Source organism: Trachemys scripta, chromosome 1, assembly GCF_013100865.1.
Source record: "Trachemys scripta elegans isolate TJP31775 chromosome 1, CAS_Tse_1.0, whole genome shotgun sequence".
In the NCBI taxonomy this organism is placed as follows: Eukaryota; Metazoa; Chordata; order Testudines; family Emydidae; genus Trachemys; species Trachemys scripta.
The window spans coordinates 191,818,302-191,843,357 of NC_048298.1; the positions used below are offsets into that span (position 1 = coordinate 191,818,302).

Consider the following 25,056-nt stretch of genomic DNA (forward strand, 5'->3'; position numbering starts at 1 on the left):
AAAACCCATTTTGAACCAGTACATGCAAGCGTCCCCAGGGTTGGCACCTTTCTGGAGGTGTATACAACCAAAGTGATTCACCTTAATTATCCCCTACTGTTTATGGTTCCTGGAAGAGCTGAATAACCCCCCTCCCTGAAGTTTCCTACAGTCCCTGGCCTGCGGTATGCATAAATGTAACACAATACGGTGCCCAAAGATATTTGCATGCAGTTGCAGTATCTGTCACACCCTCTCTCATATAATATTTGTCCTTGTATCTTCCCCTTTCATGCTAAATAGCTATAGCGAGAATCTCTTCTCTTGTGAAAGGCATACATAAACCTCAGCAGCGTAAATCAAATTTGGAGTTTATAGGAGGGTGTAGCAAGCCAAAATACATTAAAATAGTTGTGACAGGTCAACAACAGGTCAGTTTTGGAAGCCCTCATCTCTCTGAATCATCTTGTGTGCTTTGTTCCAAGTTTGTTGGAACATCATCTCTGGGATAATGTGGCATGCTGAAATTCAGGTTGACGAGTTTGGTTCTGGTGCAGTAAGCTGGAATTGTGTGAAAGAATGGAAAGCAGGTTTTATAGTAACAAGAAGCTAGCTGCAACCTTAGAGGCAAAATCTGCTAGCCCAGAAAAGATAAAAAAGGACTTCAGTTTCTCTACAATATGCCTATACCATCTGCTTTATAGCCCCTAACAATTAATAGGTTCTGAAATGTTCTGAACTTGGTATGCTCCTTTGTTTGCCAAATACCTTTCACACCCATAAGTCTGAACTTTCACTTGTGCATTCACAAACGATTGCTCTTCCCAAAACCTTACAACATGACGTTTGTTGAGTTTACGGGTATAATTTATAGTAAGCTTTTCAAGACTTGTGAGTAGGCGAGAAAATATGTATTTAAAAACTGAGAGCCCTCCAGGGGCAAATCCTACTCCCTCCTCAATGGGTACAGACGATTCCAGATTGCACTGGGAACTATTCAGTTCTGTTGCTCAGAGAAGGATGTAGGGAGGCCATTCAGGGGATCCACACACCCTGCATAGCGACTCATACAGCTCTGCAAGCGCTGTTATCTTGCAGTTGCCTGGGAGTGGGAGGTTGTGGCTGGGGCAGATATGCGATAGGGGAGTAGTGGGGCAGACTGATCTCCCATGAGGCTGATCCACCTGTCATTGAGCTGTATGGAGAGGAGATACAGGCACCGTAGAGGTTGCTGAAGCTTCAAGGCTGCAATATCAGGCACTGGGCTAATAATGTGAAAAAAGTACTCAAATCTTCCCTTGAGTGGGAAAGTGAAATTCAGTTCAGCCATATTTGTGACTAGTGCCTGGCAAATAGGGTGAAATTAACACTTGTGTGGAGGGTCTGCACAAGGACCAAGTCACTATTTTTGCTGTCAAAGTAGGGCTGGTAAGTGATGGGCAGGCTTGGTGCTGGGCATTTGTGGGGCAGTGCAACCCCAAATTCAAATATTGGTAATTTTTTTTTTTGAAAATTTTACCAAAATTTGTGAAATTATTCAAGGAAGATGCTCCCAGATCATCCACCATCTCTATTTCAAAGCTACTCTGCACTCCTGGGAATAGGAAGGCTACTACGAATTTCCCCCACTTCCTTGCACTGGACAGCTCAACTTTCTGAACTGTTTTTCTGATTTTTCAGGACCTGTTTCATGGATATAACAGGAGGTCGAATTTGACACTGCCCACTTGTTTCGCAATATTTCCTGGGAGACTTCACCTACCATAAATATAAGCCATAGATGGAAAAAAAAAAAACCACAAACTACTGTAGACATGAAAAATGGACTTCATGCTTTAGGAAAAGATAAGGGCAGTTTGTGATGCCACCTTGCCTTTGAAAGACGGATGTATTTATCTGTGGGATAAATAACTGGGGTAGCTTAAGGCCGAGCCAGTTTTGCACCTAAAACATATTGAGAAATGAAACAGAAGTTAGAGGTCTCCCATGCAAATACCTCTGTAATTTAAACAGGAAATCAGACAATAAAGTAATAAAACAGTCTAAATGATCATTTCTGTTTAGTTAATGATTAACTTTCATTAAAAGTTTGTGACATCTTGATTAAAGACTGCCAGAAATGTGGCTATGGCAAAGGGTTCTAACAGCCTGCAGGCTAGGGGTCACTGAGTGTAAGCTTCCAGGCTGTCTTTAAAGGAGACTGTGGGTATGTCTACTCTAGAGCTGGAAGATATCTATTCCAGCTTGAGGAGATACACCTGTGCTAGCTCGGAGTGAGCTAGCGTGCTAAAAATAGAAGTCTACCCGTGGTGGTGCGAGTGGCAGGCAGGGCTACGCCACCCCCTAAGTACATACCCGTCTGAGACCATAGGCACGTATTAGGTATGGCTGGCCCCTCCTGCCATTTGTGCAAGCACAGTCATACTCTATTTTTAGTGCATTAGCTTTGATCAAGCTAGTCTCCTCGAGCTGGGAATCCCCACCTCCCAGCTCCAAGTGTAGCTGTACTTTGTGGGTCAAAGCACGCTCCTTTGGCTGGCAGCTAAACTTCTGAGGTGCCATTAGGTTGCAAAGCAGCTGCACAAAAGGAAGGGTGATGCACAAGGCTCATCTTTCAAGGCCGTGTGGCCCCAGGTGAGGTGGTTTGGGTTATGGTGTAAACTGCAGGGACTGGAGGAGGAAGAGGGAACCACATTTTTTGCAGTTAAATCTGAGTTGCATTGTAGCGAGAAGCCGAGAGAGATTCAAGGCTTCTCCTCTTGGTAAAAGGCCAGTGGTGCTTTTTTGAGGCTTTGCAAGATGAAGTTGCCTGTGCAACCTCTGTTCAAGTAAAGGGGGCCCGCTGACATTTTGTAAATAAACAAATTGCACTATGAAAATACCCTGACTCTGCACCACCAATTGCTGCATCCAGCAGGACCCTTCAAGGCCTCAACATCTGTTACTGCTCAGCCGTGAGGCAACAATACTGTTTATTGCATTTGATTTCAATATCCTTTGTTCTCAATTATAGTCACCAGTCACAGTAAAATCAGAATGAATGGAATAAATGGAAGTTAATTTTAGAAAAAAGTCTGCTAGAGGACTATACAGAGTGAATATATTTTTGTTTCTAAACATCAAATACTTCTAGTATCGGAGATAGTTAAAGTTCTTCCTCCTTCAGTCATGCATCCCTAATCACATCCATACGTAGGATGTTCTCAATGGAAAAAACAGGCAAATCTCCAAACAGCACAGGGATAGATTCTCCCACCCTTACTCACAGTGTGGGGTGTCTTACACCTTAAGTATTTCCAGTGTAATGATTGGGATTCACTTGAGAACTCAAGTACTAATCAGTGTGCCTGAGGGTATGTCTATACTGTAATCACAGGGTGTGATTGTGGTTCATGTAATCATCCACAAACAATGGTCTAGCTAGCTGGGGTAGCGGAGCACTAGATCCATGACCAGTTTCATCTTGGTTTGTACAAACCCGCCTGGAACATTGGGTAATTACTCGGGTGGCCCGTGCTGCTGTGGCTTCACTGCTCTGGTCCCCGAGCTAGCTAGATTAATGCTAGGTCAGGTACATATGCAGGAGCTGCCATACAGACATACCCTGTGGGTTGAAGGAAGTAGCCATTGTAATTGTGAAAAATGAGATAAATTGGCACAAGGGGGGCAAGGCTGTAGAAAAGATGTGGTGTAATGATAGTCTGCAAGGAGGAATAAAAGGTTATCAACTAAGGGCCAGACTGAGGCTCCCCATTCTACTCACACAGGATTTAGCCACCGCTACAGCACTTGCACTCATTCTACTGGGCCAGGACTGCGGGTGTCTCCAGAAGAGGTGGGGAGGAGGCAGGACACACCTCTGCACTCCCTAATGGAGGCGAGCACATGCTGCACCTGTCTAAGTGGTAGAGCAAGAGCTGTGCTCTCCATAGACTGGGGAGCGCCCAGAGATGATGTGTGTTTGAAAAATATTACCCTGAAAATCATCTAATCAGACCCTTTAACCACACACCTCCAGACCTGGAAAGCCTGTTTTTAAAATGATTAAATGTAGCATAAACTAGAAGCTGAAGACAATGTAGAGGCAGCAGTTTCACAAAGGCCTAGGCTTTCCATCAGACCAGCAAGCTACTGAGCTAGTCTCTATGCAGCCACAATGCAGCCGGTGGGAGGTTATAGATTCCCTTGCATCTGCCTCAGTGCCCAGCTACTTGGCCTAGGAGGATTTGACTCAAAATGAGGTATCAGCCAGCCAGCATCAACCGTCTGTGAAAAGGAGCTGGCTGGGCTGCTAAGGAAAATGGGACAAGTTTAGCAAAAAATAAAGGGCTTGATTCTCCATTGTCTTGCACCATGTTCAAAGAGGTGCACAATGCTACCATCAGGGTATGAGTGATCAGAGAATTCTAATTGGGAAGCATTTTACAGCTGCTTTATAATCCCTTTACACAAGATGCTGGGCAGTGAAGAATCAGGCCTGAGAAATGTATTCTAAATGTAGAATGGTTTGAAATTTTACTCCATTACAGAGTTCTTAATGAAGAAATTTTGCCTTGGATTGAATACATCAATATCTAAGACCAAATTCAAAATACTGGAATTTTTGGGACAGTTTTGTCTAGTGGTTAGAGCAACAATCTGGGAGCCAGGGTGCCAGAGTTCCATTGCTCTGTCTTCTGTTGACTTGCTGTGATAATGTGAGTTTTAATTAATTACACCTCTACCCTGATATAACGCTGTCCTTGGGAGCCAAAAAAATCTTACTGTGTTATAGGTGAAACCGCGTTATATTGAACTTGCTTTGATCCACCGGAGTGCGCAGCCCTGCCCCTCCCCGGAGCACTGCTTTACCGTGTTATATCCAAATTCCTGTTATATCGGGTCGCATTATATCGAGGTAGATGTGTATTATTTAAAAGACTAACTTCTCTAGATGATAAACGATATGTACATTATGTAGTGGGCCAGATCCTTAACAGCCATAGCTCCATTCAGGAGCTGACCTCCCACTGATCAAAGCATACTTACCAAATCCCCACATGAACACACAAATAATACAAATAATTTAGAGCTTGATACAAAGCCCACTGAATTCAATGGGAGTCTTTCCATTGACTTCAGCTGGCTTTGGATCGGTCTCTAACTTTGTAATATTAAAGAACACAAGCAAACAACCAACCAACTTGAACAACAATTTAGAATTTATAATTGTTCAGGTGAATACACTTTGTGAGACTGGCTGGATTGCAAAACAAGCTTATGCTCCTGAGAGTGTGAGGAATTACCTCAGGTTAAAACGTAACAATGCATACAGCCTCACCCTGTTTATAATACTAAAGCCTTCAATCCATAATGTCAGTTTCACAAATGGGACAAGTACAGAAAGGAGACCAAAAGTAATCATGGAGACTTGGAAATATTTATGGCATTTCATTCTCTGTGTTTTGCTGGGTAAGTCAATATTCAATTGGACTAAATGTATTGTTATATGTTTTTATGCAATGTTCTACATTAAGAATATAATATAAAGACTACTGAAACAGATTTCAGTAACTGAAACAGGCTAAAAGGTTGCAAACAGCTTAATACTTCCTATTAGGAAATATTTTTAGTTTGCATTGTGTCTCAGTATTCAACAAGGTATTGAGTCTGTACATAAAGTCTGCAGTCAGTAGAAAATTAGAAATATATGAAAAGACAGTATCTGACAGTCTTTCATATCAACAGCACAACACAGTGTCTGGCTGGACTGCGTGAAGATTGATTTATTTATTTAGCCTTAGGTCTTATTTTGTCATCTATGAGAAATATGAATGGCACACCTTTGCCAGTCTTTTCACCCCCACCAAAGAATCTTTTGGTAAGACTTCAGTAGAAGAACATGGATTATGCTACTTCTGCTGTCCTACACTGCAGGGCCGGCTCTAGGCACCAGCAAACCAAGCTTCTGCACTTTGCTCTCGGAGGTTTTTTTTTTTTTTTTTATAAACTTGGGGTGGCAAAAAAAACTAGAGCCAGCCCTGTTACACTGTCCCTGTACAGCAATTATTTGAGATATTTAGAAATTGAGGCATTTCATAAAAATGATTTTCTTCTATTAGAGAATGTTTTAAAACATCTTATAATCTAATGTAGCACCAGTAATAGTTTTTTGCCACTATTCACTGCTTACTAATGTGACACACAAGACTATGCAAGCTGTATCCTACAGTTCAATCTGTATATTGGATCAGAAAGTATAGCCAAGTGCAGTAGGAATGATTTGATATGTTATGCTATATTTGAAAACACTAACATAATATATTTCCTATGCTATGGTAGACTCCAATGTGGCTTCAAATAGATGTACTCTGATTTATACCAGCTGAGGATCTGGCACTTTGTTTCTAAACACTTACACAATCAGAATCAAATTGCTAGTTTATTAGAAAGAATGCTCCTAACAGATATTAAAGATAGATAATAGACATATAGGCTAAACTCCACACAACTACAAGTTGGGGCAGACTTAGCAAGATGAGTATATGACACTAGTAGTTAGTGTACTTTGTATTATTTATACTACTTTGCCACAGTAGAAACCACACTGGCTACACTCTAAAAAGAAATTTTAGGAGCTATAGGAGATGTTGAAATCTACTTTCACACATGATTGTCCGCTTCAATTGTTAATATTTACATTTCATGACACAGGGAAACACAGGATAGAAGGGAGTTCTGTCTAATTATTATTTACCTTCTAGGGTGGCAAAGTAATAATTCTTGAGGGGCAAATACCTGACATGCCCAGAGGGTTAGTTACCAATACAATGGATAACTTTTGACTTGCAAAACAGAGCAGGGGGAAATACTTGAATAAATGAGTACTTTGCAACTGGGACTCGAGTCAAATTTATTTTGAAAGATGTAGAGGAGCAGACTCACCCCTGTGGCGCCTCCTGCTAGTGACTCTGGGAATTAGCTCAATCCAGCTGTCAGAGCACCCTCTGCAGGCTGGTGATCCACCTGTCCTCTGGCCCCATGTCCCTCCCAGACCCCAGTGCCCTTATCTGGGGGACTGCCCTCAGGCAGAACCCCTTTCCACTGGGTTTCCCCTCCCCAGGGAACCCCCCACCCACTATCCCTACCTCACCTCAGGATAAGGCCACTGCCAGCCACCAACTAACCCCCACTCCCTGGGGCAGACTGTAGTATAGGCCACTCATCATTGGCAAGGTTGGGTTTGGACCTGCTGCCTTGGCCTAGCTCTGGGCTACCCTCTGCAACCACCAGTACCCCTTGGCCTTCTCCTAGGCCATAGCCTGGGGTTTTCCAGGCTGGAGCTCCCCAGCTACTCAGCCTTTCCCCATCCCTGCTCTACTCAAGTACCCTGTCTCAAGCTCCCTGCAGCCAGGCCCTTCTTCCTCTGAAAGCAGAGAGAGACTACTCAGCTCCCAGTCTTTTTATACAGGCCAGCTGTGGCCTGATTGGGGAAGTAGGCACAGCTGGGCCATGCCCCAATCAGCCCAGCTTTTAGAGCTGCAGCTCTCTGCCAGGGCTGTTTTAACCCCTTCCAGGCAGGAGGGGGGTAATCACCCCACCACAAAAGAGTCTTGCAGTTTTTTTATTCATGTTTTATTGCTTCCTCTATTCCACCATACAGTCACTTGGGAGTGCGGGGGGGAGGGGATCTTAGTAAGTTTGAGGGTGGGTCAAAGGCAGAGAAGAAATTTTGACATTCTTTGTGCACACAAAAGCAATTGTTTTTATTTATATATATTTAACAATAGCTAATATAAAGACTAGGAGCCAGATTCTCCACTACCTTGTATCCTGTGTTGTTGCTTACATCTGTGCCAAAGGGGTGTAAAATGCCACTATTTCAATTTGGCTGTAAATGAGCACACAATCTGCAATGCAGGGGACAGTCAGGTCCTAAGACTTTATTAATAATCCTGTAGTTTTATTTATATAAACTTTAAAGCAATGATATTTGACTTAGAACTAGAGCTGGGTGAAATTTTTTGGTGAATAATAAATTTGGGGTCTTTTTGGAAGGGTGGGGGGACCAAAATTATTTGCCACTTTGCAGAATAATTTGGGGCTGAAAAAAATATTTTTGTTTAAAATGTCAAAATGAGATGTTTCAACCTTTGTTTCAAAATGACAATTTGTTTTTGTTTCAGCAAGAAAAAATGTAAACTTTCAGGTTCAGTTCAAAATTAACCAATTTTTCCCTTGCTCAGCTCTATTTTGAACAGTGATGACAGTAGCCAGACTAGTGGTCTAGGTCTGCCAAATGGTAATGTAAGGTGCAGTGTTGCCAAGTATTGTGATTTTATAGCAAGTCTTGTGATATTATACTTAAAGCCCCAGCTCCTGGAGACAAGTGAGTTTCAGCCTTTTTTTTTTTCTAAATAAGATTCTAGCCCTCATTATTGTGAGGAGAAAAGCTTGAAAATATTACCTGAGTGGACATGGAAGGTTCAGAAACAAGAAGGGAAAGAAAAAGAACCAGAAATGCATTATTTAAAAAAAATCCAATGATTTTAAGTCAATCGCAGGATTTCTCGGGGCCTCATTCATGATTTATAAATTTCACAAATTCTCTTGTGTGTGTAGAATACTAAAATTTGATTTATAAAACACAGTTTGTTCAGAGTACATTATGGAATTGGTTAAATTAGGAACTTGTGAGATTTTAATACTACATTTCTAAAGATATACTCTGTTAGGGTGACCAGATGTCCCAATTTTATAGGGACAGTCCCAATATTCAGGGCTTTGTCTTCTATAGGAACCAATTACACCCCACTTCCTGTCCCAATTGTTCACCCTTGCTATCTTGTCACTATATACTCTATGGGTTGAATAGCTCACATAGTGGAAATTATAGGTCTATTTAACATTACCTGCTTTATGACTGCCCATGCTGAAAATGGCCCAGTCAACCACTAATTCCCAAATTCCTTTTGAATGGCTATTAAGTCTAGACATAAATGCATACATTTGAAATATTGGAAGAAAAATATAGAAGCTATTTAAAAACTAAGCATAAAATAATTGTTCTGAATACAAATACAGTACAGTTTTGTCTTCCTAAGGGGGGGAAGGGATAGCTCAGTGGTTTGAGCATTGGCCTGCTAAACCCAGGCTTGTGAGTTCAGTCCTCGAGGGGACCACTTACGTATCTGGGGCAAAAATCAGTACTTGGTCCGGCTAGTGAAGGCAGGGGGCTGGACTCGAGTCAACTCGATGACTTTTCAAGGTCCCCTCCAGCTCTATGACATAGGTATATCTCAATGTATAACTGTTTTGAAGTAGAATTAATAAAATCTAAACTGGTTTCTCAACAGAAACAACTCTGGCAACAACAACAAGCACAAGGGATGGCACAGCTACTTTAAACCCCTTAGAAACAGAATCCAGCACCTCTTCTTCCTCCTCACCTGTATCAGAGAGTGCTTCTCAGGCAAGCGAGCAAACTGCTCCTATCGGTGTCAGTGGGCACGGCTCTACTGCCCCAAGTAACGCACGCACTGAAGAAACATCCTCTACTCCTTCTGCGACTGTCACGGAATCCAGCCTGGGCATTACATCCACCAAAGGTGCATTGTCACCAGTTACCTCTGAACAGAATACACAGGAGGGAATAACATCTTCCTCTAACCAGACAACTCTGAATGATGTAACGGCAACGGACCTCAGCCATTCCTCACTGCATTCAACTGCAGAGACACCCAGCACAGATACCGAGAAGTCGGCTCTTCCAGTGAGCACTGTGATTCTGGATAGCAGCACAGTGGCACCAAGTGCAACATCCCATTTCACCACAAATATTCCTCCTCAGACGGAGGTTTCTCAAATCACTGGCACTAGTAATACTGTTCCAAACACAGTACCCATGGGCAGCACAAGTAGCGATACAACTGATACAGAATCCAACACCCCACCTGCCTTCACAGACAAAGTCTCCTCTACTGCGTCTGTAGCTTCTGAAGTGGGTGATAAAAGTACAGCTTTTGTAGGAACCAATCCAATGAGTCACCTAAGCACTACAGCAGAGACCCCAGCAGAAATTTCTTCCAACAGTCCAGCCACAACTGGATTCTCCAAAGAAACAACTCCGCCTTTGTCAACAACAAGCACAAGGGACGGCACAGCTACTTTAAACCCCTTAGAAACAGAATCCAGCACCTCTTCTTCCTCCTCACCTGTATCAGAGAGTGCTTCTCAGGCAAGCGAGCAAACTGCTCCTATCGGTGTCAGTGGGCACGGCTCTACTGCCCCAAGTAACGCACGCACTGAAGAAACATCCTCTACTCCTTCTGCGACTGTCACGGAATCCAGCCTGGGCATTACATCCACCAAAGGTGCATTGTCACCAGTTACCTCTGAACAGAATACACAGGAGGGAATAACATCTTCCTCTAACCAGACAACTCTGAATGATGTAACGGCAACGGACCTCAGCCATTCCTCACTGCATTCAACTGCAGAGACACCCAGCACAGATACCGAGAAGTCGGCTCTTCCAGTGAGCACTGTGATTCTGGATAGCAGCACAGTGGCACCAAGTGCAACATCCCATTTCACCACAAATATTCCTCCTCAGACGGAGGTTTCTCAAATCACTGGCACTAGTAATACTGTTCCAAACACAGTACCCATGGGCAGCACAAGTAGCGATACAACTGATACAGAATCCAACACCCCACCTGCCTTCACAGACAAAGTCTCCTCTACTGCGTCTGTAGCTTCTGAAGTGGGTGATAAAAGTACAGCTTTTGTAGGAACCAATCCAATGAGTCACCTAAGCACTACAGCAGAGACCCCAGCAGAAATTTCTTCCAACAGTCCAGCCACAACTGGATTCTCCAAAGAAACAACTCCGCCTTTGTCAACAACAAGCACAAGGGACGGCACAGCTACTTTAAACCCCTTAGAAACAGAATCCAGCACCTCTTCTTCCTCCTCACCTGTATCAGAGAGTGCTTCTCAGGCAAGCGAGCAAACTGCTCCTATCGGTGTCAGTGGGCACGGCTCTACTGCCCCAAGTAACGCACGCACTGAAGAAACATCCTCTACTCCTTCTGCGACTGTCACGGAATCCAGCCTGGGCATTACATCCACCAAAGGTGCATTGTCACCAGTTACCTCTGAACAGAATACACAGGAGGGAATAACATCTTCCTCTAACCAGACAACTCTGAATGATGTAACGGCAACGGACCTCAGCCATTCCTCACTGCATTCAACTGCAGAGACACCCAGCACAGATACCGAGAAGTCGGCTCTTCCAGTGAGCACTGTGATTCTGGATAGCAGCACAGTGGCACCAAGTGCAACATCCCATTTCACCACAAATATTCCTCCTCAGACGGAGGTTTCTCAAATCACTGGCACTAGTAATACTGTTCCAAACACAGTACCCATGGGCAGCACAAGTAGCGATACAACTGATACAGAATCCAACACCCCACCTGCCTTCACAGACAAAGTCTCCTCTACTGCGTCTGTAGCTTCTGAAGTGGGTGATAAAAGTACAGCTTTTGTAGGAACCAATCCAATGAGTCACCTAAGCACTACAGCAGAGACCCCAGCAGAAATTTCTTCCAACAGTCCAGCCACAACTGGATTCTCCAAAGAAACAACTCCGCCTTTGTCAACAACAAGCACAAGGGACGGCACAGCTACTTTAAACCCCTTAGAAACAGAATCCAGCACCTCTTCTTCCTCCTCACCTGTATCAGAGAGTGCTTCTCAGGCAAGCGAGCAAACTGCTCCTATCGGTGTCAGTGGGCACGGCTCTACTGCCCCAAGTAACGCACGCACTGAAGAAACATCCTCTACTCCTTCTGCGACTGTCACGGAATCCAGCCTGGGCATTACATCCACCAAAGGTGCATTGTCACCAGTTACCTCTGAACAGAATACACAGGAGGGAATAACATCTTCCTCTAACCAGACAACTCTGAATGATGTAACGGCAACGGACCTCAGCCATTCCTCACTGCATTCAACTGCAGAGACACCCAGCACAGATACCGAGAAGTCGGCTCTTCCAGTGAGCACTGTGATTCTGGATAGCAGCACAGTGGCACCAAGTGCAACATCCCATTTCACCACAAATATTCCTCCTCAGACGGAGGTTTCTCAAATCACTGGCACTAGTAATACTGTTCCAAACACAGTACCCATGGGCAGCACAAGTAGCGATACAACTGATACAGAATCCAACACCCCACCTGCCTTCACAGACAAAGTCTCCTCTACTGCGTCTGTAGCTTCTGAAGTGGGTGATAAAAGTACAGCTTTTGTAGGAACCAATCCAATGAGTCACCTAAGCACTACAGCAGAGACCCCAGCAGAAATTTCTTCCAACAGTCCAGCCACAACTGGATTCTCCAAAGAAACAACTCCGCCTTTGTCAACAACAAGCACAAGGGACGGCACAGCTACTTTAAACCCCTTAGAAACAGAATCCAGCACCTCTTCTTCCTCCTCACCTGTATCAGAGAGTGCTTCTCAGGCAAGCGAGCAAACTGCTCCTATCGGTGTCAGTGGGCACGGCTCTACTGCCCCAAGTAACGCACGCACTGAAGAAACATCCTCTACTCCTTCTGCGACTGTCACGGAATCCAGCCTGGGCATTACATCCACCAAAGGTGCATTGTCACCAGTTACCTCTGAACAGAATACACAGGAGGGAATAACATCTTCCTCTAACCAGACAACTCTGAATGATGTAACGGCAACGGACCTCAGCCATTCCTCACTGCATTCAACTGCAGAGACACCCAGCACAGATACCGAGAAGTCGGCTCTTCCAGTGAGCACTGTGATTCTGGATAGCAGCACAGTGGCACCAAGTGCAACATCCCATTTCACCACAAATATTCCTCCTCAGACGGAGGTTTCTCAAATCACTGGCACTAGTAATACTGTTCCAAACACAGTACCCATGGGCAGCACAAGTAGCGATACAACTGATACAGAATCCAACACCCCACCTGCCTTCACAGACAAAGTCTCCTCTACTGCGTCTGTAGCTTCTGAAGTGGGTGATAAAAGTACAGCTTTTGTAGGAACCAATCCAATGAGTCACCTAAGCACTACAGCAGAGACCCCAGCAGAAATTTCTTCCAACAGTCCAGCCACAACTGGATTCTCCAAAGAAACAACTCCGCCTTTGTCAACAACAAGCACAAGGGATGGCACAGCTACTTTAAACCCCTTAGAAACAGAATCCAGCACCTCTTCTTCCTCCTCACCTGTATCAGAGAGTGCTTCTCAGGCAAGCGAGCAAACTGCTCCTATCGGTGTCAGTGGGCACGGCTCTACTGCCCCAAGTAACGCACGCACTGAAGAAACATCCTCTACTCCTTCTGCGACTGTCACGGAATCCAGCCTGGGCATTACATCCACCAAAGGTGCATTGTCACCAGTTACCTCTGAACAGAATACACAGGAGGGAATAACATCTTCCTCTAACCAGACAACTCTGAATGATGTAACGGCAACGGACCTCAGCCATTCCTCACTGCATTCAACTGCAGAGACACCCAGCACAGATACCGAGAAGTCGGCTCTTCCAGTGAGCACTGTGATTCTGGATAGCAGCACAGTGGCACCAAGTGCAACATCCCATTTCACCACAAATATTCCTCCTCAGACGGAGGTTTCTCAAATCACTGGCACTAGTAATACTGTTCCAAACACAGTACCCATGGGCAGCACAAGTAGCGATACAACTGATACAGAATCCAACACCCCACCTGCCTTCACAGACAAAGTCTCCTCTACTGCGTCTGTAGCTTCTGAAGTGGGTGATAAAAGTACAGCTTTTGTAGGAACCAATCCAATGAGTCACCTAAGCACTACAGCAGAGACCCCAGCAGAAATTTCTTCCAACAGTCCAGCCACAACTGGATTCTCCAAAGAAACAACTCCGCCTTTGTCAACAACAAGCACAAGGGATGGCACAGCTACTTTAAACCCCTTAGAAACAGAATCCAGCACCTCTTCTTCCTCCTCACCTGTATCAGAGAGTGCTTCTCAGGCAAGCGAGCAAACTGCTCCTATCGGTGTCAGTGGGCACGGCTCTACTGCCCCAAGTAACGCACGCACTGAAGAAACATCCTCTACTCCTTCTGCGACTGTCACGGAATCCAGCCTGGGCATTACATCCACCAAAGGTGCATTGTCACCAGTTACCTCTGAACAGAATACACAGGAGGGAATAACATCTTCCTCTAACCAGACAACTCTGAATGATGTAACGGCAACGGACCTCAGCCATTCCTCACTGCATTCAACTGCAGAGACACCCAGCACAGATACCGAGAAGTCGGCTCTTCCAGTGAGCACTGTGATTCTGGATAGCAGCACAGTGGCACCAAGTGCAACATCCCATTTCACCACAAATATTCCTCCTCAGACGGAGGTTTCTCAAATCACTGGCACTAGTAATACTGTTCCAAACACAGTACCCATGGGCAGCACAAGTAGCGATACAACTGATACAGAATCCAACACCCCACCTGCCTTCACAGACAAAGTCTCCTCTACTGCGTCTGTAGCTTCTGAAGTGGGTGATAAAAGTACAGCTTTTGTAGGAACCAATCCAATGAGTCACCTAAGCACTACAGCAGAGACCCCAGCAGAAATTTCTTCCAACAGTCCAGCCACAACTGGATTCTCCAAAGAAACAACTCCGCCTTTGTCAACAACAAGCACAAGGGATGGCACAGCTACTTTAAACCCCTTAGAAACAGAATCCAGCACCTCTTCTTCCTCCTCACCTGTATCAGAGAGTGCTTCTCAGGCAAGCGAGCAAACTGCTCCTATCGGTGTCAGTGGGCACGGCTCTACTGCCCCAAGTAACGCACGCACTGAAGAAACATCCTCTACTCCTTCTGCGACTGTCACGGAATCCAGCCTGGGCATTACATCCACCAAAGGTGCATTGTCACCAGTTACCTCTGAACAGAATACACAGGAGGGAATAACATCTTCCTCTAACCAGACAACTCTGAATGATGTAACGGCAACGGACCTCAGCCATTCCTCACTGCATTCAACTGCAGAGACACCCAGCACAGATACCGAGAAGTCGGCTCTTCCAGTGAGCACTGTGATTCTGGATAGCAGCACAGTGGCACCAAGTGCAACATCCCATTTCACCACAAATATTCCTCCTCAGACGGAGGTTTCTCAAATCACTGGCACTAGTAATACTGTTCCAAACACAGTACCCATGGGCAGCACAAGTAGCGATACAACTGATACAGAATCCAACACCCCACCTGCCTTCACAGACAAAGTCTCCTCTACTGCGTCTGTAGCTTCTGAAGTGGGTGATAAAAGTACAGCTTTTGTAGGAACCAATCCAATGAGTCACCTAAGCACTACAGCAGAGACCCCAGCAGAAATTTCTTCCAACAGTCCAGCCACAACTGGATTCTCCAAAGAAACAACTCCGCCTTTGTCAACAACAAGCACAAGGGATGGCACAGCTACTTTAAACCCCTTAGAAACAGAATCCAGCACCTCTTCTTCCTCCTCACCTGTATCAGAGAGTGCTTCTCAGGCAAGCGAGCAAACTGCTCCTATCGGTGTCAGTGGGCACGGCTCTACTGCCCCAAGTAACGCACGCACTGAAGAAACATCCTCTACTCCTTCTGCGACTGTCACGGAATCCAGCCTGGGCATTACATCCACCAAAGGTGCATTGTCACCAGTTACCTCTGAACAGAATACACAGGAGGGAATAACATCTTCCTCTAACCAGACAACTCTGAATGATGTAACGGCAACGGACCTCAGCCATTCCTCACTGCATTCAACTGCAGAGACACCCAGCACAGATACCGAGAAGTCGGCTCTTCCAGTGAGCACTGTGATTCTGGATAGCAGCACAGTGGCACCAAGTGCAACATCCCATTTCACCACAAATATTCCTCCTCAGACGGAGGTTTCTCAAATCACTGGCACTAGTAATACTGTTCCAAACACAGTACCCATGGGCAGCACAAGTAGCGATACAACTGATACAGAATCCAACACCCCACCTGCCTTCACAGACAAAGTCTCCTCTACTGCGTCTGTAGCTTCTGAAGTGGGTGATAAAAGTACAGCTTTTGTAGGAACCAATCCAATGAGTCACCTAAGCACTACAGCAGAGACCCCAGCAGAAATTTCTTCCAACAGTCCAGCCACAACTGGATTCTCCAAAGAAACAACTCCGCCTTTGTCAACAACAAGCACAAGGGATGGCACAGCTACTTTAAACCCCTTAGAAACAGAATCCAGCACCTCTTCTTCCTCCTCACCTGTATCAGAGAGTGCTTCTCAGGCAAGCGAGCAAACTGCTCCTATCGGTGTCAGTGGGCACGGCTCTACTGCCCCAAGTAACGCACGCACTGAAGAAACATCCTCTACTCCTTCTGCGACTGTCACGGAATCCAGCCTGGGCATTACATCCACCAAAGGTGCATTGTCACCAGTTACCTCTGAACAGAATACACAGGAGGGAATAACATCTTCCTCTAACCAGACAACTCTGAATGATGTAACGGCAACGGACCTCAGCCATTCCTCACTGCATTCAACTGCAGAGACACCCAGCACAGATACCGAGAAGTCGGCTCTTCCAGTGAGCACTGTGATTCTGGATAGCAGCACAGTGGCACCAAGTGCAACATCCCATTTCACCACAAATATTCCTCCTCAGACGGAGGTTTCTCAAATCACTGGCACTAGTAATACTGTTCCAAACACAGTACCCATGGGCAGCACAAGTAGCGATACAACTGATACAGAATCCAACACCCCACCTGCCTTCACAGACAAAGTCTCCTCTACTGCGTCTGTAGCTTCTGAAGTGGGTGATAAAAGTACAGCTTTTGTAGGAACCAATCCAATGAGTCACCTAAGCACTACAGCAGAGACCCCAGCAGAAATTTCTTCCAACAGTCCAGCCACAACTGGATTCTCCAAAGAAACAACTCCGCCTTTGTCAACAACAAGCACAAGGGATGGCACAGCTACTTTAAACCCCTTAGAAACAGAATCCAGCACCTCTTCTTCCTCCTCACCTGTATCAGAGAGTGCTTCTCAGGCAAGCGAGCAAACTGCTCCTATCGGTGTCAGTGGGCACGGCTCTACTGCCCCAAGTAACGCACGCACTGAAGAAACATCCTCTACTCCTTCTGCGACTGTCACGGAATCCAGCCTGGGCATTACATCCACCAAAGGTGCATTGTCACCAGTTACCTCTGAACAGAATACACAGGAGGGAATAACATCTTCCTCTAACCAGACAACTCTGAATGATGTAACGGCAACGGACCTCAGCCATTCCTCACTGCATTCAACTGCAGAGACACCCAGCACAGATACCGAGAAGTCGGCTCTTCCAGTGAGCACTGTGATTCTGGATAGCAGCACAGTGGCACCAAGTGCAACATCCCATTTCACCACAAATATTCCTCCTCAGACGGAGGTTTCTCAAATCACTGGCACTAGTAATACTGTTCCAAACACAGTACCCATGGGCAGCACAAGTAGCGATACAACTGATACAGAATCCAACACCCCACCTGCCTTCACAGACAAAGTCTCCTCTACTGCGTCTGTAGCTTCTGAAGTGGGTGATAAAAGTACAGCTTTTGTAGGAACCAATCCAATGAGTCACCTAAGCACTACAGCAGAGACCCCAGCAGAAATTTCTTCCAACAGTCCAGCCACAACTGGATTCTCCAAAGAAACAACTCCGCCTTTGTCAACAACAAGCACAAGGGATGGCACAGCTACTTTAAACCCCTTAGAAACAGAATCCAGCACCTCTTCTTCCTCCTCACCTGTATCAGAGAGTGCTTCTCAGGCAAGCGAGCAAACTGCTCCTATCGGTGTCAGTGGGCACGGCTCTACTGCCCCAAGTAACGCACGCACTGAAGAAACATCCTCTACTCCTTCTGCGACTGTCACGGAATCCAGCCTGGGCATTACATCCACCAAAGGTGCATTGTCACCAGTTACCTCTGAACAGAATACACAGGAGGGAATAACATCTTCCTCTAACCAGACAACTCTGAATGATGTAACGGCAACGGACCTCAGCCATTCCTCACTGCATTCAACTGCAGAGACACCCAGCACAGATACCGAGAAGTCGGCTCTTCCAGTGAGCACTGTGATTCTGGATAGCAGCACAGTGGCACCAAGTGCAACATCCCATTTCACCACAAATATTCCTCCTCAGACGGAGGTTTCTCAAATCACTGGCACTAGTAATACTGTTCCAAACACAGTACCCATGGGCAGCACAAGTAGCGATACAACTGATACAGAATCCAACACCCCACCTGCCTTCACAGACAAAGTCTCCTCTACTGCGTCTGTAGCTTCTGAAGTGGGTGATAAAAGTACAGCTTTTGTAGGAACCAATCCAATGAGTCACCTAAGCACTACAGCAGAGACCCCAGCAGAAATTTCTTCCAACAGTCCAGCCACAACTGGATTCTCCAAAGAAACAACTCCGCCTTTGTCAACAACAAGCACAAGGGATGGCACAGCTACTTTAAACCCCTTAGAAACAGAATCCAGCACCTCTTCTTCCTCCTCACCTGTATCAGAGAGTGCTTCTCAGGCAAGCGAGCAAACTGCTCCTATCGGTGTCAGTGGGCACGGCTCTACTGCCCCAAGTAACGCACGCACTGAAGAAACATCCTCTACTCCTTCTGCGACTGTCACGGAATCCAGCCTGGGCATTACATCCACCAAAGGTGCATTGTCACCAGTTACCTCTGAACAGAATACACAGGAGGGAATAACATCTTCCTCTAACCAGACAACTCTGAATGATGTAACGGCAACGGACCTCAGCCATTCCTCACTGCATTCAACTGCAGAGACACCCAGCACAGATACCGAGAAGTCGGCTCTTCCAGTGAGCACTGTGATTCTGGATAGCAGCACAGTGGCACCAAGTGCAACATCCCATTTCACCACAAATATTCCTCCTCAGACGGAGGTTTCTCAAATCACTGGCACTAGTAATACTGTTCCAAACACAGTACCCATGGGCAGCACAAGTAGCGATACAACTGATACAGAATCCAACACCCCACCTGCCTTCACAGACAAAGTCTCCTCTACTGCGTCTGTAGCTTCTGAAGTGGGTGATAAAAGTACAGCTTTTGTAGGAACCAATCCAATGAGTCACCTAAGCACTACAGCAGAGACCCCAGCAGAAATTTCTTCCAACAGTCCAGCCACAACTGGATTCTCCAAAGAAACAACTCCGCCTTTGTCAACAACAAGCACAAGGGATGGCACAGCTACTTTAAACCCCTTAGAAACAGAATCCAGCACCTCTTCTTCCTCCTCACCTGTATCAGAGAGTGCTTCTCAGGCAAGCGAGCAAACTGCTCCTATCGGTGTCAGTGGGCACGGCTCTACTGCCCCAAGTAACGCACGCACTGAAGAAACATCCTCTACTCCTTCTGCGACTGTCACGGAATCCAGCCTGGGCATTACATCCACCAAAGGTGCATTGTCACCAGTTACCTCTGAACAGAATACACAGGAGGGAATAACATCTTCCTCTAACCAGACAACTCTGAATGATGTAACGGCAACGGACCTCAGCCATTCCTCACTGCATTCAACTGCAGAGACACCCAGCACAGATACCGAGAAGTCGGCTCTTCCAGTGAGCACTGTGATTCTGGATAGCAGCACAGTGGCACCAAGTGCAACATCCCATTTCACCACAAATATTCCTCCTCAGACGGAGGTTTCTCAAATCACTGGCACTAGTAATACTGTTCCAAACACAGTACCCATGGGCAGCACAAGTAGCGATACAACTGATACAGAATCCAACACCCCACCTGCCTTCACAGACAAAGTCTCCTCTACTGCGTCTGTAGCTTCTGAAGTGGGTGATAAAAGTACAGCTTTTGTAGGAACCAATCCAATGAGTCACCTAAGCACTACAGCAGAGACCCCAGCAGAAATATCTTCCAACAGTCCAGCCACAACTGGATTCTCCAAAGAAACAACTCCGCCTTTGTCAACAACAAGCACAAGTGATGGCACAGCTACTTTAAACCCCTTAGAAACAGAATCCAGCACCAATCCAATGACTCATCTAAGCACTATGGCTCACACTCCAGCAGAAATATCTTCCACAACTATATTCTCTTCTGCCCTCACTGGTTTAGGCACTTCATTTTCATTAACATCTGTAACTTCATCTGAATCTAATTCTATTTCAAATACTGTCCAAATTTCTACACTTACTGACATGATAAATGCCAGTGAAACCGTTACGATGTCCTCCACAACACCTAAATCTGTCATACCTATCACTGTTCTGAACACTACAATATCTCAGATTTCTTCTACTTTTTCCACACCCAACATAGCTGTTTCCCCACCAACTACAGCCACAACAATAATTTCTGCTAGTCCCACAAAGACATCATTAACTAGCAGATCCACAGTTATTGTTGCTACAATTGTAACAGCAGGAGATACTTCCTCGAAGAATACGAAGCCCACAGTTAGAATTACTGCACCTGAAGCTGGCACTGTTTCATCTATGACACAAAATACATTACCACAAGGAACTTGCAGTAAGTATATTTGTGCTTTTTACTAAAGATTGAAAAACAAAATATAATAATAAATTCTGATGTCACCTGTGAAAATATACTTGTTCTTAAATAAATGTTTGTATTGGAAAGTGTGAGTAACAAACCCAATAAACTGTGGCTTTAGGAATGAAACATCTAAATTCTAAATAATTTTTTTAGATGTCATACAGGGAATCAGAAATTGTTCTACATGTAGGGATTGTTCATCCAGTAGTTGAAATATGTGGACCTTTTGAAATCAGAATTTTGAACTGTTACGTGTCTACTACTGCCTCTTGCCTGAGAAGATTTAGAGCATTGTATACTAAACAAATGAAATACAGCCAAATAGGCTATAGTAACAAATAAGAGGTTAGACAGTATTTTAGAATATAGTAGTGACTTAAATATTGAGACCAAATATGATCCATAACTTTATTTCTAGACTGTACTGAAGCATTTTATTAACTTATAAATTCTGCAAATAATTTAGTTTTACCTAAAATAAGAATTTGAAAACTAAGATTTATTTTTTGACTCACAGAAAATAAGCAAATCCATGACTTACAGCAACTTAATTTTTTGTTTATAGCTTCACTTATTTTTTCCATACAACTTGAGAAAGTAACCAGTGAAGTGATACAATTGAATTGGACACCTCAAGGTGGGACAAGAGATAGCCCTTACACTGTGTATCTGTTGAGGGATAACACGGTGAGGAATAAGAGCACTACGAACGAAACACGGATAGCATTTGGAGATCTAGTTCCTGGTTATGAATATATAATATCTGTGGAAGTTTTAACTTGTGCTAAGAAGATCAATACTTCAAAGAGAGTTCGCACAGGTATGGCCTTCATTATTGAATATTTTTTTCTTTATTACAGTAACTCATATATGGCCAAATTTGGAAGTCCTTACTCAGGCAAAACTCTCTTCGATATAAATGGGATAAATCTTGAAATGACTTGGCCATATCATGGACACTGAAGTCCAGATGTGCACTCGGTGATGATGGATCAGTCATTACATTTATAGTGATCACATCATGCAAATGAACAGAAAAATAAGTGTTTAATTTTGTAATGTTTTGATCACCCTCAACTCATTTGACTTTCAATGAAAGTTGTGGGTACTTTTGGGATTGGGCCCTAAATGATGTAGCACTGAATCTCAGAGACTGTCATGTCTATAACTCAGAAAATCTGGGACAAATCAAAGGAAACTGGCCCCTGAAAGACATTAATTCCATAGAAAGACATGACAGCCATTCTTCTCTCAGTTACACATAAACAACCCCTCTGCCATTAGTGTGGTTGTACACGTGTAAGTAAAGAAAAGATTTGGCCCATACAGGTATATCTTAAGCAAAAGACAGAGAGATACAGTAGATAAGTTATATTTTATTCTGGATATTTTCCATCTTACATTACAGGTTTCAAATATATATATTTGATAAAGAAATATATATATCTTACCTAGAAGAATAGAACAGAAATCAAAATTAGGATAGCAAATTGGGGTGTGAATTGAAGACACTTCCCATTAAGATCTGTAAGGGTGCGGACTCACCCCTGCGGCGCCCCCTACTGGTTGCTTTGGGGAATCAGCTCATCCAGCGTCTGGAGCGCCCTCTGCAGGCCGGTGATCTGCCTTGTCCCTACTTCTGGCCCCTGTGTCCCTACCAGGACCTGGTGCCCCTATTACTGGGATGCTGCCCCCTGGCAGTACCCCACAGATCTGGGTCTCCCCTCCCTGAGGAACCCCCACCCCCTATCCCCACCACTGGGAGGGTATCTATCCCTAACGCCTCAGCATTCCTCTCAGCTGGGCCCGCAGGGAATCCCTCTCTGCTCGCAGGCTCTCCAGTGCAAGGAGCAGCCTGCTCCCTTCCTCCAGAGTTTGGGTTCCCCTGGTAGCCTTCTCAGCTCCCCCATGGGATCCCAGGTTTGTCTGGGGCCTCCCTGCCCCTGACAATCCCCTCTCTAGGGCCCTGGTCGTCACCACCCACTCCTTCAGGGCAGTCTCGGACCCAGCCCGGTCCTGCGGCCTCCCCCTCCTTCTTTGGGGGCTAGGCCATTTTCCTTGGTGCCCCTTGTGGCAGAGGAGGCACAGCCAGTGCCCACCCCTGACCACCTCGGGGCTAATCTGGGCTCTGCGAGTTCCGTGAGGGCACTCCCCCTTCTTGTGCCCTGGCTCCCCACAGGCCCAACACAATTGGAGCCCCCCTGTTGGCTTCACAGGGGGCACTCAAGTCTGTCCATGGTCTATCTCTGGCATAGCCCTTCCTTCAGGGCTCGCCTGGGCCCTGTGAGTTCCATAAGGGCACTCCCTCTTCAAGTGTCCTGGTTCCCCACAGGCCCAACAGTTCCTTGGCCTTGGCACCGGCCTCCTGCCCAAGGTGCCTGGCCCCCAATGAGGTCCTTGTGCCCTCCCCCGCAGCAGCTGAAGCAGCCCCACTTGCTGCTCGGCAAGCTGGGCCACACAGGCTCTCCAATAATAGTCTCTCATTTCTTCTTCACCGTCAGTTAATCCACTTCCTGATTCGGGCAACTGTCCGACAGTCCTTGCCCTGGCCCCAGGTGTCAGGGGCAGACCGCTATGCCCACATTCTCCACCACATGTAGAGGAGCGGACTCACCCCTGCGGTGCCTCCCTGGGCTATCTCAGGCCCTTCCAGGCAGGAGCAGGTGTCCACCCTGCTACAGTACAGTATTGAGTGTCTTAGTGGATGAAGACATCCTGCCTACATTAACTTATGCCTAGTGCTATTATAGTTTGTATTTAGACAGAGAACCATTTTTGAAATAGAATATAAAATAAACTGACCAAAGTATATCTTCCTAAAATTTTCAGAGAAGAACCCAACATACCCCAGTAACAGTTTTATTATTGTGCTATTAGCTCTAATTAAATAATTCAATATGACAAACTTTTGAGTAGAAACAGTAGAATCCAGGTCCACTTTCTCCTGCTTACGGTAGATTCATTCTAGTTAACCTTTTAAAAATTGATATAGATCACATTCATTTTGATTACTTTACAATTCTTTTACCTTTCAACATGTCCCAGAAGTTGGGGTGAAGGTAGCATGCCAATGTTGTGTTTGATCTGGGTGGTAGCCAAAAGATTTCATGTAACAAATGCATTCTTGCAGCACTGTGCTGAACTGTTTTTCAATGTCTTTACAGAAGCTAAAACATTTGATGGAAAAACCAGGATTACAAATGAAAATTTCAAACCTGAGTATAACAACAAATCAAGTGAAGAATTTAAGGATTTTGAAAAGAAGTTCATTGGGGAGGTATCATATCCAGGATTATTCAAATAAAATTAGTTTTCTATTGAACTCTTCCTAATCCAAATATATGTGAGAACCAGCTCACACGCGTTCTACACGGATGGAACACACTGGTTGGAGACTAGAACACCAGTGATAATTATTGCACAGTGATGCATGAACTCTCATTTACACTAAAGCCCTATTGGGCCTTAGTTTAAATGACGCTCTGGCCCAGAGTGGTATTAACTGAAGGAGAATGAGTTTTTGAGATCTGAGATGGGGTAGAGGTGATGGGTTTTTTTTTCCCACCATGGTGTCCATGAAATGCCAGTGAATGCTGAATTTAGGTTTGGACTGCATAGTGAATCTGGATTGCCATTAACCAGAAGCAGAATCAGGTGTTTCTTGTTGTGAAATATTATCCACTTATTTGAGGATAAGACTGATGAGATTTGGATTAGGTCACCTCCTAGGTAGATGAGTCATACCAGCAGCAGACAAATGTGAAATCTTCTCTGGTTAATTTCTCACCAGTTTCATTTACTGAGAGTTTTTGTATAGGGAGAAATGCAGTCTGTTACCAGTGACTTCCTGTCTTATGGCTAGCAACATCCAGTAGGGAGTCATTGTGTCCCTGTTGTTTTGAGAACATCAGTGCCTCCTTAGAGAAGGGTAAGGTACCAACTTCTTGCATGTGAGCAGGTATTATGCTCTTGATCAGGGAATCATCCCCTGACACAGACAAGTTTTGACCATTATTGCCTTGTCTCTATCTTTCCCAATAAGTGATTATACTGCTAAAGTTTCGGCCAAGCATCTCTGTGTCCTTTGACATCCTCAGATTTCCTGATCCCCCTTCAATTTGACCTTATTCCTGGGACACCAAGACACTGCACTAATCTTTTTGGTTGACCATCACTTTCAAGGGATTGATCAATCTTGGGGGCTATTCTAATTCCTAAATCTCTCAGCAGCCTTTAATTTCAATGATATGTTATATTAACCATCCAAATGATAAGCCATTACATTACTTTACTTTACCATTACTTTAATTTGTAAGGAATTTACTGGTCTGTCTGGTAGTTGAGGGAGCTCTGGAGGGAAATGTGCAATCTAGTCTTCAGCAGTCAATCTGCAAAGAGCCAGTCTAGAGCACGGTGGGTTGAGTTC

At 45.0% G+C, this 25,056-nt stretch overlaps 1 protein-coding gene across 1 annotated transcript; it reads left to right on the top strand.

Moving 5' to 3' along the window:
* Positions 1 to 818: 818 nt before the first annotated feature.
* Positions 819 to 23,934, top strand: LOC117877484 (mucin-17-like). The gene is made up of 4 exons (XM_034770642.1): positions 819 to 840; positions 9,315 to 20,603; positions 21,196 to 21,450; positions 23,795 to 23,934. Exons 1-4 carry the CDS (start codon positions 819 to 821, stop codon positions 23,932 to 23,934), a joined length of 11,706 nt encoding a protein of 3,901 aa, XP_034626533.1.
* The last annotated feature ends 1,122 nt before the right edge of the window (positions 23,935 to 25,056 follow it).